Consider the following 16,376-nt stretch of genomic DNA (forward strand, 5'->3'; position numbering starts at 1 on the left):
ATCAGCAGTGGCTCCTTCACCTAGCAGCAAAGAGATGTATGCCTGGAGACTCGCGTTATCAGTAGTCGTCCCTTTACCTAGCAGCAAGGAGGTATATGCCTGGAGACTCAATTTATCAGCAGGCGCTCCTTCACTAAACAGCAAGAAGATGTATGCCTAGAGACTCAAGTTAACAGCCGGTGCACCTTCACCTAGCAGCAAGGTGCTCTGTGCCTGGCAGCTTAACTGATCAGCAGGCACCTCATCGCCTAGCAGTAAAGGAGCTCTATAGCTGGAGACTCAAGTTACCAGGAGGTGCCCCTTCACCTAGCAGCAAGGAGCTCGGTGCCTTGAGGTTCATGTTATGAGGAGGTGCCCCTTCACCTAGCAAGGTGCTCTGTGCCTGGCAGCTTAACTGATCAGCAGGCACCCCTTCGCCTAGCAGTAAAGGAGCTCTATAGCTGGAGACTCAAGTTACCAGGAGGTGCCCCTTCACCTAGCAGCAAGGAGCTCGGTGCCTTGAGGTTCATGTTATGAGGAGGTGCCCCTTCACCTAGCAGCGAGGTGCTCCGTGCCTGGCAGCTTAATTTATCAGCAGGCACCCCTTCGCCTAGCAGTAAAGGAGCTCTGTACCTGGAGACTCAAGTTATCAGGAGATACCCCTTCACCTTGCAGCATGGAGCCCTGTGCCTCGAGGCTCATGTTAAGAGGAGGTGCTCCCTACCCTAGCAGCAGAGAGCCCTAGGCTTGAAATTCACCAGATTCAGGGCACTAAGGACTCAGGTGCAGGCTTTCTCTGGTGCTAATCACTAATTCTGGAACTCTGCATCTCTCCTGTAAGAGCCTTCGCAAAGCAACTTCAAATGCGAACTAAAGCACCCTTTAGCTCGGTGAGCTGGTCACCTACAGTAAACTCTACTTGCCTAACCTGAGTCATATCTCTAGGACCAGTCATTCTGCACACATGTGTACCTCCCGTCCTATATGGCGACTCTTTACTCCTGCGTGGCACTATTAGGGATTCATTAATGTGATGTCTTTGCGATTTAATCCCAGAATACTCCTGATCAACCCTTGGCCCTAGTCCTGGCCTTACGGTCTGTTCCTAAAGCCCTTCTCTGGTCTTTCAAAGTCTCCAGGCACTCACTCGAGGGTGGATTGCATGTCTGTCTTTTCTATCCTCCTTCATTTGCTTGTTCTAATACCAAGTTTTGTGTTCATTTGTGTGTCCAGCCCTCTGATACCTGTGAGGCCTGCTCTGACCCTTCATTGCATCTCTGATGCAGTCAGTCTGTCCCAGGCTGAAACCCATGTCATTGCGATACTGCTCATGGGCTGCCGACTGGCTCTCTATGCGCCAACCACGGGCAAGCTCCTGAAAAAACTACAACATATACAGAACGCCTCTGCACGCCTCGTCCTCAACATCCCACGCCATAACCACATCTCAGCCCACCTGAGAGATCTACATTGGCTCCCCATCAACAAGAGGATCACCTTCAAGCTCCTCACCCACGCTTACAAAGCGCTCCAACGCTGGCCCTGCCTACCTCAACGAGCGGCTCACCTTCTACGCTCTCAACCGCCAACTCCGCTCCACCAACCTCGCCCTCGCCACCATTCCTCGCATCTGCAGAACTACAGCCGGTGGCAGATCGTTCTCCCACTTCGCCGCCAAGACCTGGAACTCCCTCCCCGTCCACCTGCGACAGACCCAGGACCTACTGACCTTCAGGAAACGCCTCAAGACCTGGCTATTCGAGCAGTAGCACCCCCCCCTTAGCGCCTTGAGACCCTAGCGGGTGAGTATCGCGCTCTACAACTATCTGATTGATTGATTGATTGATTGACAGGCTAAACCTGCACTTGTAGGGAGGTGGTCCACTTTTATTTCGGGTGCACTGAGTATTAGTCCCCCATTTTATAAGCAGTCCTGTTGGATTTGCTTGAATTTGCAGATAATAGTTGCTTGTTTCGCGTGTTCAAACATCTCTTTACCCACGCTTGCTCTGTGTAATGGTGTTTTGTCGTTATAACCCAACCAGGATCTTCTGATCAGCCTCCGTGCTCCATTAAAGGACTGCACCAGGGAGGCAGGTCCTTAGCTGTTGAGGGTCCAAGACTCTGGACCACTCAGTCCACAGGTCAGATTGTGTCCAGTTATCCACAGTCCATGGGAAGTCACTTAGACCTGCCTCATCGAGGAGAGCACTCAAAGATCGATGGATCCAAGGCAGCGCTCTCATCAGGCTCGACTCTACCCTCCTTGTTCTAAACTCTTCTGCATGTCTGTCCTCCCAGGACTCTGAAGTGAGCAGGATGATTTGTGAGGCTTTAAAGCTCTTTACTACATGGATACATGTCTGACACCCTTCCTCTGGTGCTCTGGGCAAGTCATCTCTCCTATCTTCTGGCCTCTTAGAAGGGTTCGATATTCACCTCCCCCCTCGTCCGAGGCCTAACATTATAGTGCCTCTGTAAGGTCGGTGGTGCATCTGGGCACCATAGGTATTCTGTAGTCTCCGGTGCTGTGGTACTGGAGTAACTCTTGGCAGGTGTGTCGTGCTCTCCTGCACCCCACACCCCCACACACATTGCAGCAGCGCAAGCCCCGTCCCATCACAACTTTGCCCCAACCCTTTGACTTACATTCCTGTTTACTTCTGAGGAGGAAGAGGGGTCGTGTCCAGGAAATGGGGCAGTGGACCTGAACACAAGCTGGGTGTCAGAGCGTGAGTCCAGCATCCATAGGAGAGCCTGCCCTGGGACAGTAAATGGGGCAGTGGGCCTGAACACAAGGTGGGTGTCAGATCGTGAGTCCAGCATCCACAGAACAGCCTGCCCTGGGACAGTAAATGAGGCAGTGGGCCTGTGGATTAAGTCTGGGGAAGAACACAAGATGGCTGTCTTTAGTTTGGGTTCCAGCACCCACGGAAGAGCCTGCCTTGTGAATTGTAATTGTAATCTCGGATATAGACAGAAGGCGAGACTAGAATCTGTGAGTAATATAACTGGGCAAATATGCAAATTTGATGGACTTGGTGGCCCCCCTAACTCTGACTGGCCTATGTGTACCCTCACATACATCAAGATAATGCAATCACAAAGACTGATTTGGAGACTGAGGCCTCATTGCAAGATCCATTATAATTCTGGTGGAACCCGTAACCGTACATATCGGCCCCATCAGAATCATGAGATCATCGCAGATCAGTTTTTTTCATCATGAGATTTTAGCTGCTGAAACTAGATGCAATCTCCAGATGAAACTGGGCCTAAGTGAGAAATGACCATGGATGGGAACCGGAATTGTTGAATCCTCCTGGTAATTCCTTGTTTCTCTGTACACCTTCAGAGTTTGGCTCTTGATTATCCTTTGACTACAGGTCCACAGCTGCCATATCCTATGGGTTATCCCTTTACTGCTGGTCCACAGGTGCATCTCCTATGAGTTCTCTTTACTGCTAGTCCACAGCTGCATCTCCTATGAGGTATCCCTTGACTGCTGGTCCACAGCTGCATCTCATATGAGGTATCCCTTGACTGCTGGTCCACAGCTGCATATCATATGAGGTATCCCTTGACTGCTGGTCCACAGCTGCATCTCATATGTTAGCCATTGACTGCTGGTCCACAGCTGCTTCTCCTATGACATAGCCATTGACTACTGGTCCACAGCTGCATCGCCTATGAGGTATCCCTTGACTGCTGGTCCACAGCTGCATCTCATATGTTAGCCATTGACTGCTGGTCCACAGCTGCTTCTCCTATGAGTTATCCCTTGACTGCTGGTCCACAGCTGCATCTCATATGTTAGCCATTGACTGCTGGTCCACAGCTGCTTCTCCTATGAGTTATCCCTTGACTGCTGGTCCACAGCTGCATCTCATATGTTAGCCATTGACTGCTGGTCCACAGCTGCATCTCGTATGTTAGCCATTGACTGCTGGTCCACAGCTGCTTCTCCTATGACTTAGCCATTGACTACTGGTCCACAGCTGCATCTCCTATGAGGTATCCCTTGACTGCTGGTCCACAGCTGCATCTCATATGAGGTATCCCTTGACTGCTGGTCCACAGCTGCATATCATATGAGGTATCCCTTGACTGCTGGTCCACAGCTGCATCTCATATGTTAGCCATTGACTGCTGGTCCACAGCTGCTTCTCCTATGACATAGCCATTGACTACTGGTCCACAGCTGCATCGCCTATGAGGTATCCCTTGACTGCTGGTCCACAGCTGCATCTCATATGTTAGCCATTGACTGCTGGTCCACAGCTGCTTCTCCTATGAGTTATCCCTTGACTGCTGGTCCACAGCTGCATCTCATATGTTAGCCATTGACTGCTGGTCCACAGCTGCTTCTCCTATGAGTTATCCCTTGACTGCTGGTCCACAGCTGCATCTCATATGTTAGCCATTGACTGCTGGTCCACAGCTGCATCTCGTATGTTAGCCATTGACTGCTGGTCCACAGCTGCTTCTCCTATGACTTAGCCATTGACTACTGGTCCACAGCTGCATCGCCTATGAGGTATCCCTTGACTGCTGGTCCACAGCTGCATCTCGTATGTTAGCCATTGACTGCTGGTCCACAGCTGCTTCTCCTATGACTTAGGCGATGCAGCTGTGGACCAGCAGTCAATGGCTATGAGTTATCCCTTGACTGCTGGTCCACAGCTGCCAACTCCCATGGCAGCATCATTGACTGCAGCAACCACTCAAGAGACCACAAACCTCAGGCATCTAATCTTCACATTGCACCAATAATGAACACCTTCAGGAGGCATCACTTGCAGATCATATGAAGCAGACTGGTGGTTCCTACAGCCAGAAGGATCAAAGCTTGTGGGGAGGAAGGAAGTGATTATTTCAGATGGCAGGTGCACAGAATGGGTTTCCACTCATGATAGTAGAGGTGATGCTGTTTGCTGAATGTGGAGGAAGCTTATCAACCTGTTCCCTTGTACCATAATCCCAAAAGTACCAACACTTCACAATCGGAAACAAACTTTCATCTTCAAGGTGCTGCCCTCCTTCTCTGGTCACTCCTGAGGTCGCCCCCACCCCCCCCAGAGCAGCGCCCAGTGCGGCCGCACCGGTCGCACCGCCCTAAGGCCGGCCCTGTACGGAGCATGCGCATCACCAGGGCAGCTGAAGCAGTGACGTGCAACGATGGCTGAAGCGCTCCAATACAGGTCACGTGCCCTGATCGTCACCGAGGGTGCGCGTGCCCATCACCAGGTCCCTGCAGTCCTCGTGGACAGCTTCAGCAGTGACACCGGAAGCGCCGCGCACGCGCGCATCTCTCCTCTGTGAGGTCACCGGGGACACGACGGTTACCGCACCGAGAGCGTCGCGTGCTGCTATTTATACACCAGTGCGTCACCGGAATAAACCACTTCACTCTCCCTGGTGGGCGCTCAGAGCGCGTTGTCAATGGATCCCTTCCTTGGCTGCGTGAAGACTCGGGGACTGTCTAGTTGTACTGCTCTGCGCCGTCAAGGCATCCCCCACATATGAATCCCCCTCTGACTCTCCGCCTGTATGTTCTCCCTCCCCCACGGCTCCCCCGCTAACCCTCCTCTGGGCCTCTCCTCATGTACCCTCTCCCTCCTCTCCATGTCCCTCCCCGCCCCCAGATCCTCCTGTGGAGCTCTCCTCATGTTTTTACTCCCTCCTGTCCATGTCTCCTCCTGTGACCCTCCTCTGGGCCTCTCCTCATGTACCCTCTCCCTCCTCTCCATGTCCCTCCCCGCCCCCAGATCCTCCTCTGGACCTATCCTCATGTTTTTACTCCCTCCTGTCCATGTCTCCTCCTGTGACCCTCCTCTGGGCCTCTCCTCATGTATTTACTCCCTCCTCTCTATATCTCCCCCTCTGGACCTCTCCTCGTGTATTTACTCCCTCCTCTGACCCTCCTCTGGGCCTCTCCTCATGTATTTACTCCCTCCTCTCCATGTCTCCTCCTCTGACCCTCCTCTGGGCCTCTCCTCATGTATTTACTCCCTCCTCTCTATATCTCCCCCTCTGGACCTCTCCTCATGTATTTACTCCCTCCTCTCCATGTCTCCTCCTCTGACCCTCCTCTGGGCCTCTCCTCATGTATTTACTCCCTCCTCTCCATGTCTCCTCCTCTGACCCTCCTCTGGGCCTCTCCTCATGTATTTACTCCCTCCTCTCCATGTCTCCTCCTCTGACCCTCCTCTGGGCCTCTCCTCATGTATTTACTCCCTCCTCTCCATGTCTCCTCCTCTAACCCTCCTCTGGGCCTCTCCTCATGTACCCTCTCCCTCCTCTCCATGTCCCTCCCCGCCCCCAGATCCTCCTGTGGAGCTCTCCTCATGTTTTTACTCCCTCCTGTCCATGTCTCCTCCTCTGACCCTCCTCTGGGCCTCTCCTCATGTACCCTCTCCCTCCTCTCCATGTCCCTCCCCGCCCCCAGATCCTCCTCTGGACCTCTCCTCATGTTTTTACTCCCTCCTGTCCATGTCTCCTCCTCTGACCCTCCTCTGGGCCTCTCCTCATGTATTTACTCCCTCCTCTCTATATCTCCCCCTCTGGACCTCTCCTCGTGTATTTACTCCCTCCTCTGACCCTCCTCTGGGCCTCTCCTCATGTATTTACTCCCTCCTCTCCATGTCTCCTCCTCTGACCCTCCTCTGGGCCTCTCCTCATGTATTTACTCCCTCCTCTCTATATCTCCCCCTCTGGACCTCTCCTCATGTATTTACTCCCTCCTCTCCATGTCTCCTCCTCTGACCCTCCTCTGGGCCTCTCCTCATGTATTTACTCCCTCCTCTCCATGTCTCCTCCTCTGACCCTCCTCTGGGCCTCTCCTCATGTATTTACTCCCTCCTCTCCATGTCTCCTCCTCTGACCCTCCTCTGGGCCTCTCCTCATGTATTTACTCCCTCCTCTCTATATCTCCCCCTCTGGACCTCTCCTCGTGTATTTACTCCCTCCTCTGACCCTCCTCTGGGCCTCTCCTCATGTATTTACTCCCTCCTCTCCATGTCTCCTCCTCTAACCCTCCTCTGGGCCTCTCCTCATGTACCCTCTCCCTTCTCTCAATGTCCCTCCCCGCCCCCAGATCCTCCTGTGGAGCTCTCCTCATGTTTTTACTCCCTCCTGTCCATGTCTCCTCCTCTGACCCTCCTCTCGGCCTCTCCTCATGTATTTACTCCCTCCTCTCTATATCTCCCCCTCTGGACCTCTCCTCATGTATTTACTCCCTCCTCTCCATGTCTCCTCCTCTGACCCTCCTCTGGGCCTCTCCTCATGTATTTACTCCCTCCTCTCCATGTCTCCTCCTCTAACCCTCCTCTGGGCCTCTCATGTACCCTCTCCCTCCTCTCCATGTCCCTCCCCGCCCCCAGATCATCCTCTGGAGCTCTCCTCATGTATTTACTCCCTCCTCTATATCTCCTCCTCTGGACCTCTCCTCCTCTGGACCTCTCCTCATGTATTTACTCCCTCCTCTCCATGTCTCCTCCTCTAACCCTCCTCTGGACCTCTCCTCATGTACCCTCTCCCTCCTCTCCATGTCCCTCCTCGCCCCCGATCCTCCTCTCGGCTTCCCCTCATGTATTTACTCCCTCCTCTCCATGTCCCTCCCCGCCCCCCGATCCTCCTCTGGACCTCTCCTCATGTATTTACTCCCTCCTGTCCACGTCTCCCCCTCTAACCTTCATCTGGGCCTCTCCTCATGTACCTTCTCCCTCCTCTCCATGTTCCTCCTCGCCCCCCGATCCTCCTCTGGGCCTCATGTATTTACTCCCTTCTGTCCATGTCTCCCCTCTGACCCTCCTCTGGACTTCTCCTCATGTATTTACTCCCTCCTGTCCATGTCTCCCCCTCTGACCTTCCTCTGAGCCTCTCCTCATGTATTTACTCCCTCCTCTCTATATCTCCCCCTCTGACCCTTCTCTGGGCCTCTCCTCGTGTACCTTCTCCCTCCTCTCCATGTCCCTCCCCGCCCCCAGATCCTCCTCTGGACCTCTCCTCATGTACCTTCTCCCTCCTCTCCATGTCCCTCCTCGCCCCCGATCCTCCTCTGGGCTTCCCCTCATGTATTTACTCCCTCCTCTCCATGTCCCTCCCCGCCCCCAGATCCTCCTCTGGGCCTCTCCTCATGTATTTACTCCCTCCTGTCCACGTCTCCCCCTCTAACCTTCATCTGGGCCTCTCCTCATGTACCTTCTCCCTCCTCTCCATGTTCCTCCTCGCCCCCCGATCCTCCTCTGGGCCTCATGTATTTACTCCCTTCTGTCCATGTCTCCCCTCTGACCCTCCTCTGGACTTCTCCTCATGTATTTACTCCCTCCTGTCCATGTCTCCCCCTCTGACCTTCCTCTGAGCCTCTCCTCATGTATTTACTCCCTCCTCTCTATATCTCCCCCTCTGACCTTTCTCTGGGCCTCTCCTCATGAACCTTCTCCCTCCTCTCCATGTCCCTCCCGGCCCCCGATCCTCCTCTGGGCCTCTCCTCATGTATTCACTCCCTCCTGTCGATGTCTCCTCCTGTGACCCTCCTCTGGGCCTCTCCTCATGCACCTTCTCCCTCCTCTCCATGTCCCTCCCCGCCCCCAGATCCTCCTCTGGAGCTCTCCTCATGTATTTACTCCCTCCTGTCCACGTCTCCCTCCTCTGGGCCTCTCCTCATGTACCTTCTCCCTCCTCTCCATGTCCCTCACCGCTCCCGGATCCTCCTCTGGGGTTTTCCTCATGTATTTACTCCCTCCTCTCCATGTCTCCCCCTCTGACCCTCCTCTGGACCTCTCCAAGTACTTTCTCCCTCATCTCCATGTCTCCCCCTTTGACCCCCTCGTGGGCCTCTCGTGTACATTCGCCCTCCTCTCCATGCCCCTCACCCCTCTAAACCCTCCTCTGGGCCTCTCCTCATGTATTTACTCCCTCCTGTCGATGTCTCCCCCTGTGACCCTCCTCTGGACCTCTCCTCATGTACTTTCTCCCTCCTCTCCATACCTCCTCCTCTGGGCCTCTCCTCACGTATTTACTCCCTCATGCCCATGTCTCCCCCTCTGACCCTCCTCTGGGCCTCTCATGTATTTTCTCTCTCCCCTTCCTTGCCCCCCCCCCCCCCCAACCCTCCTCTGGGCTTCTCCTCATGTATTTACTCCCTCCTGTCCATGTCTCCCCCTCTGACCCCATTCTGGACATCTCCTCATGTATTTTCTCCCTCTTCTCCACGTCTCCGCCTCTGACCCTCCTCTGGACCACTTCTCATGTATTATCTCCCTCCTCTCCATGTCCCTCCCCGCCCCCCGATCCTCCTCTGGGCCTCTCCTCATGTATTTTCTCCCTCTTCTCCATGTCTCCTCCCCTCCTACCCCCTGACCCTCCCTAGGGCCTCTTCTCATGTATTTTCTGCCCTTTCTATGTCTCTCCCTCTTCTGCCTCCCCCAAGCCTGCCTGTGTCCTGCCCCGTTCCAGTTCCTCCTCCCTTCCTCCACTTTGCCCCCCCAGTCTCCAGTACCCACGCGCAGCTACTGAGACTCGAGCTCAGGAGCCAGAAATCAGGCCCTGACTGACAGCGCTGCGACGCCATAATAACGGCAGAACGCGCTATAGAGCTTCACAGAATATCACAAAATATGACACAGTTCTCTTTTTCGTCATTTGAGTTTTCTCTCTCCTGCCCCACCCCTTCTTGCTCCCACTTCAGATCTGTTTTTTTTTTATTTCTTTTGCACCTTTGTTTCTTCTTCCTTTCTTGCCCCTTCATTCCTGCGCCGCCCTGACCGTGGCCTGTCGCCTGGGTCTTGTCCCTCGGGGCCTGTCTCTAGAGGTCCTGTGAAGGGGCTGAGCAAGCACCCAGAGACGTTTTAAGGCATGGGCAGTGGCCCCTGATAGTGCAAGCTCTGTTTTGCAGAGACTCTTAACTAAGTTATTTTAAATGCCGTTTTCCTTTAATTTATTTTAATGTGACTGATGTGTGCAGAGAAATGTTTGTTTCATGCAACATCCGTAAAAAAAAGTTTTGTTTAGATAAAAAGAGGACCTCACTTTTGAAAAATAGGAGGGTGTCACAGATATTATTTGCAGTAATTATAGTGAGCTGCTGCTGTTTCTCAATATTATAAACTCACACTACTTTCCCATAGTATTAGATGTAAATACATTTATAATTTGGACGAGTCTGCCTGTATACTGTCAGTGAGCTGGCCAAAGAGGGCATGAAAGAGCTGAAATTGAATCATAAATTCCAAACGGGACCCCAAATCTTTAAGATGTCCCAGCAAATACCCTGCCTAGTGCAGATGACAGAAGTAATGCCTGACCTGCTCTAGCGGAGGTGGTCTGTCGGCCTCCTCCACTCATTTGAGTGCGAACTCACCCAGCATTTGGATATTCCAGTGTTCGTGAAACTGCATGGACAAAAACCCACAACCAAGTGCAGTTTGCACAGAACCCGTGATTTAAAATTGGGTGCAAACACTGTTTAATACATACTACATTTTTAAACAATCGTAAAATTAGGCAAACAGTGCCACCATGTGGCGGACTGTTGTAGGTGCCGGTGTTGACAAATATGTGCCAGTGCTGAGCTCTGGAAACCACCGGCTCAAATTAAACACTGCTGCAACACCCACTTCTCTGTTGTATTTGCTCTGTCCCTCCCGTAAATTTTACACGTGGACGGTCCCATGTCATCAGGAAGTAGGAGCCTCTTGTCCAACAGCCAGGTTTCTGTAAGAAACAAAAAGAGTAAACTAAGACATGAAGATCGCCAAATCGAACTCTTTGTTTCACGATGGACCTCACACTGTATAATATGCTTTAAAATGGACCTCTCCTTTGGAGGATGCTTTCCTTAAGGGAGCTTGTTATAAATGTTCAACTTTTATTGAACTGTTGGCATCTCGCTAGAGCAAGGTGTTCATAGGAAAACAAGGTACCAGTAGGTCAGGAATGTATCATTTTTGTAAGCTTTTGAAATAATAGCAGTGTGTGGCAACAAAAACCGCTCCATGAATTTTTAAGGGCGGCCAAACTTCGTGCACAAGCATCAATATAAAGTGGTATCCTAATAAGAGCCAGGAAATATATCCCCTCCGACACAGAATACAAAGTATCAAAACTGTTGTGGAACAGAGTTTACTCTGTTAGCGTGGTAAATGCCACACATGCTAAAAGCATTTGACATCATTTCCTGTCACACCAAGGTAACGTCATTGTGCATCACCAATGTCAGTTTGTCGCCCCACTTAATTTTCAGGGATACTGCCCGGCTAGTCCGCTTTTATCCTGTCCAGCGTTGCATTTCTTCTTGTTACATAAAGGCCTGAGTTGTCAAGTGCAGTTAAAAAAACAAAAAGCCCTAATTTTTTTAATTGCACTGTAAAAGTCAAGGAATTTGAAATTGGAGGCTAAAAATGTAATTAGCACTCTCAGGTTGATTCGTGGGAGCAATGCAGGTGTATAAAACGGAATATACTATGGACAATTTGTGGCTTCAGTTGAACTTTAAAAAAAAAAAAGCTCCATCCTTCCTATTAAAATTCATTTTATTCATTTATATTTGTTTGTAAATTAAATAAAGTATGTTATCAATTGTGTATGTGTTTGATGATGATTGCTTGTTTCTGTATTTTTGTGCATTGTTTTGTGGTTCAAATCATCGACAGCATTTAGAGCGGGATCCAAGCCTTCCAGTAATGACTCAGGGGTTTGGTCCCCAGATTCCAATCAATATTCAGTGGGGGTCCCAGGGAAGAAACGGTGTCCATAGAAGACGAAAGATTAAGTATCACTGGTGTAGGGTAATGTCTGGAGTCTTATCATGGGCTCTTTGAGAAATTATGCAGTAGCTTGTGCTTGCCAAGAGGAAACTCCAGTCGTAATGCATAATAATTCTGCACTATCCATTACTAATGAGATATCCCATATTGATCGATAATACTGCTCTAAGCAGCACTTGTCGGCAAGATATTAAAAAAAAAAAAATCCCACGGACACCAGCTCAGACCTCCCACAAAGCCATATTTAGACAGTATCCAACGGCTAAGCAGCAGGAATTTTGCATCCCTAATACATGCTTGATGAATCATGGAAGCCCTCCGATTACCCCATTCCAACACAAAAGTCCTCCACTCACTGAATAGAACCTTACCACCCCATTCAGACCGACGAAGATATCATCATAGACGTCTCGGACACCAGGCAGATGCAAACTGCAGAATCGCCTAGAAGGCAGCACAGTGCAGACGGTCCTACCAGACAAGCTTATGGAACACTGTGTACTAGACAGATGATACTGTCACAGCAGAGCTTACCTCCTCTGCACATACGTGGCATCTCATGATGCCCCAAGGTCACAGGACCATGCTCAACCCCCACAAGATGGAGGTGAATGCATGTAAATGCCAAAGCTGGCTTCAGTCACTAACCACTGCAAACACCACTGCTGAAACGCTACGCAAAAACAACAAGGTGATGGATGGGGTGGTTGAAATAATCTCAGCCACTGGCGATTGCTCGGGCTGCATCTCAATCCATTGGTTTGTTTTTTGCCTGCCAAGTCTCCTCATTTTGGACCCAGCCATATGCAAATCAGTCTTGACCCTGCCCCAATAGGAACAGTCCAGTCTCAACTGCCAAGCCGGATCCTCTCTTAAACAGAATACAGCAACCCAGGACTGGGTTCGCCCTAGTTAGGGCTAGTCAGCCAGGTATAGCATGGTTCCAGTGACACAGTGAGCCCGTGACGCACGTCTGGGCATACCTGGTGCACTTAGGGCTGCAAATGCAAAAACAGGGTGATGGATGGAATGCTTGAAATAATCTCAGCCACTCGTTATCACTCGGGCCACATCACAATCCTTCATTTTTTTGCCCAGCATGCAGGGCTGGGCTGTTCCAGGAGGAGCAGGGTCAAGACTGATTTGTCTATGGCTAAATCCAAAATGAGGTGGCGTGGTAAGGAAAAAAAAAAACAATAGACTTGGATTCGGACCTGAGTGATTGCCAGTGGCCGAGATTATTTCAAACATTTAATCCATTCATCATCTTGTTTTTTCTGAAACGCAGTGCGCACGAAGACCATGCCCCACCTCCACGAACAACCAGAAAGAAGCAACCGCTCTAGTTGTAATCACTTGTCTGTCAGTGGTAACATCAAGTTACTCTTGCATGACAGACTTAAATGGTGCAGTGTGACAGTGCTCTACCCTTGTGTTGTGTTGTGTCCCGTCAGTGCTTGTCTCCTGCCATTGTGTTCTATTGTCGCCTGTTTTGCTTGTTTCACTTCTCTTATACCATCCCACAATGCCCTGCTGTCGATTGCGTCTTCCTTTTGTGTCTTATCTTGTATGCATGACCTGTGCTCTGCCATTAATATCATGTTACTTCACACTGCTGTGCCCTGGCCTGTCAGGTGACAGTCTGTGTGCAGCCAGGGTCTCCCAGCAGGAAGGGTTTATTGGGTGGATGCTTATCTCTGCGGTATTTGCACGATTGAAGCTTGTTTTTGAGGCAACAACGGCTCCCAAGCAATATTAAACCAGTGGTCCTTGTTTCTTTTTCAGGTGGGGAGTCCCACTGGGGTAAGCCTTTCAAGGATGAGTTCAAGCCAAACCTGTCTCACACTGGGAGGGGCGTGCTGAGCATGGCCAACTCTGGGCCCAACACAAACAAGTCCCAGTTGTGAGTTGTTTCTTTGCAAGATAAAGTGGTTGTACTTTGTGGTGTGCTGCTACCCTGCAGTGTAGAAATGTCTCTGTTACACTTCCCAGGTGCTGATGTGCTGTCGTGGGAGTCTCTGTACCAATCCATAACACCTACCTGTACTGCTCTGTGCCACTTGGAAGGTTGCTCGTACTAAAATCCTAAAAACTCACAGAAGGAGGATTGTTATTGGATAAAAATATATGATATGATTTTGTACTCTAAAGGTGTTTAGGCTTTGGAGAATGAACGTCATGTTCACAGTTATCAGTTTAAATACATTTTGAACCTTCAAGGCCGTGTATCTGCACCCCTCTGTTTCTACCAAGGGGCTGTTGTACCCAGTTCTTGCCATCTTTGAAGCACAACCACAGCATTGTGGAAGGTTCTCTCCCTCTGCATCACCAGGAGATGTGTCCAAGACACTCCAGATCTGGTGCACCAAGCCTTTTGCGCCTCTTCCTCTAGCCTTGTCATCACCGGACAGTGAACTCCTGGAACCAGGAGCCTGTGCTCCAGCACCAGTCATTTAACAAGCGCTATAATCTGGGGAGGGTATAAGCGCACTGAAGAATTCTGGAGAAGACAATTGGGTCTTCGGGTTCTAACTAGGATTGTCCTCCTTGTGCAAGGGTTGCTGCAGTAGATCATGCTCCATCCCAGCTGCATGCAATGCAGAACCTTCCACACTAGCTGTGACATTCTTAAACAGGGGTTCACACTAGATGTGACATTCTTGATTGGGGTTACTTCAAGAAGAAGATGTAGTCCCTCGGAGTGGGGAGGCGGCCAGTATAGGGGGTGGTGGATTCAACCTACCATCCAGATATTAAGATATTCGGAAGCCTCTCCGTGTATTGCTGCAGGGCCAAATGTGGCACCTTGGAATCACCCCAATTCTAAAGTTATACATTCTCGCCTGGCTGTCTACCTGAAGTGCAATGCAGGAGGTTTTCAGTGAAGACCTCCCTTGGGTTGAGAAAGCTTCTTCCCATGTTGTAGTACCATCTCCTGCACTTTGATCATCACGAACAACATTAAAAGCTGGGAACTCACTCCACAAGTGCTGAAGACTACACTGATTTGTCCTGTGACGCGCTCTTTGCTCCCGCACCCCCACACTGATGTTATTGCCAGAGCTGATGCCGGTAAACAAGGGACCTCTGATCACTAATGTGTTTGCACCCCAAACACGCTCAGGGAGGCTCTTGAGTCTCTCACAGTCGGACTGTCAAAACCCCTGTTCATTGGAAGGGGACTAATAAAGTATGCTTTTTCCTAGAGGAAAAGTCTGGTCCTCTCTGTACATTTGTGCACAGCACACAATAGGAAAAGTCCCATCTTGGTCCACCCGGTGAGTACACTCAGCACAGGAGCCTTCCAGGTTTCTAGCTCTGTTTGGTGCCCATACACAAGATCTCTTACAATCCATTGTCACAGTTTCAGTCACCGTGACTGCCAGTGCAGGTCATTAATAGAGGAACAAGGTCCCACAGGGTAGAACTATGGGATGGACAGTCACTAACCCTGTAGACCAAAGAAGGTGCAGTGTCTGGGACCAAGGAACCTCTAGACTGCCTTTCCACTGTGATGCTTTCTAGTTAGGTTGACTGCTCTGCCACAGGATGCTGCTGGGTCAGTTCTAGCACATGTTGGTTGTAATCAGAATTTGACCCCATGCGGGTGCTGTAGGTTGTGCCTATCGATGGCCCTCACTAACCCTGTGATCTTTTCTCCTGTAGCTTTATCACCTTTCGCTCCTGCACTTACCTGGACAAGAAGCACACCGTGTTTGGGAGGTAAGAGATGCAACTGGCTTACCTTCTGAGGACCTTCTTACTATAGGCTCCCAAGGTGGTCTTGTGTGTTTCCACATCCCAATCTGAGTTCTGCCATGTTGGCACTATGTCCGCTTACTTGACATAGAGTGGTAAAATTCTCAAACGGTGGAAGGTGACCTATATTTTGGGGCTCTGAGAAGATGCTTAGGGCTCTGTGTATTGCTTTTAATGTTGTTGAGGAGTGAGGTCTTTGTCTGATCTTCGCATGCTTGTTTTACCTTCCTGTCAATCTCCTGCCCCTCAGTCTTCCAATCCAACCTTCCCTTCACCTTCTCTGTCCTCTCTTCCATCCTTCTATTTTTCCCATTCTCCCTTTAATCGTCCCTTCTCTCTCTTTTCACTCTTTTCCCCATCAATACATTCTCATGTTGCTGTCCGTGTCGTCTCATCCTGGTAGGGATCCAGGAAGAGAAGAAATGGATTAAAGTTCTGAAATAATCCCTCAATGCAAGCACTTAAGTAAAAGCGGAAGGATACCTCAAAATAACCAAAAGCATTAGGTGAGAGAGAAATTCTTCACTGAGCTGGCATGACCTGATTGACAAAGTTTCAAGCCATTGGCTGAAAGTAGGGCGTACCCATCGCTCACTTTATGTACATTGTTATCATTAGGTCTGTTGGATAGTTGTGGTGTCAAACCTCAGAAATTAAAAAAAAAAAAAGTTAAGCAAAATTTTTTGGGGGGCGGGGTGAGGCCGTGGAGAGGTCACACCTCTAAAGACGGAAAAATACCCAAAATAGTCATCTATTAAAACAAAAATATTAACCCAATTAATTAACCTTTAAAAAAAAAAAAAACAGGAACCCAAAATTGACTTTTTAGAGATTAACCTTCCAAGGTTAATCCCAAAGTAATTGATGGCC

At 50.3% G+C, this 16,376-nt stretch overlaps 1 protein-coding gene across 1 annotated transcript in view; it reads left to right on the forward strand.

The window, feature by feature from the left end:
* Positions 1-16,376, forward strand: part of PPIL2 (peptidylprolyl isomerase like 2) — a 280,729-nt gene that overhangs the window by 237,280 nt on the left and 27,073 nt on the right. The window contains exons 15-16 of the mRNA XM_069215327.1: positions 13,533-13,650; positions 15,414-15,470. Of these exons, the coding sequence (XP_069071428.1) occupies positions 13,533-13,650; positions 15,414-15,470 (175 nt within the window). The remainder of the gene's footprint in view (positions 1-13,532; positions 13,651-15,413; positions 15,471-16,376) is intronic.

The sequence above is a fragment of the Pleurodeles waltl genome, chromosome 11, assembly GCF_031143425.1.
Source record: "Pleurodeles waltl isolate 20211129_DDA chromosome 11, aPleWal1.hap1.20221129, whole genome shotgun sequence".
Taxonomy (NCBI): Eukaryota; Metazoa; Chordata; class Amphibia; order Caudata; family Salamandridae; genus Pleurodeles; species Pleurodeles waltl.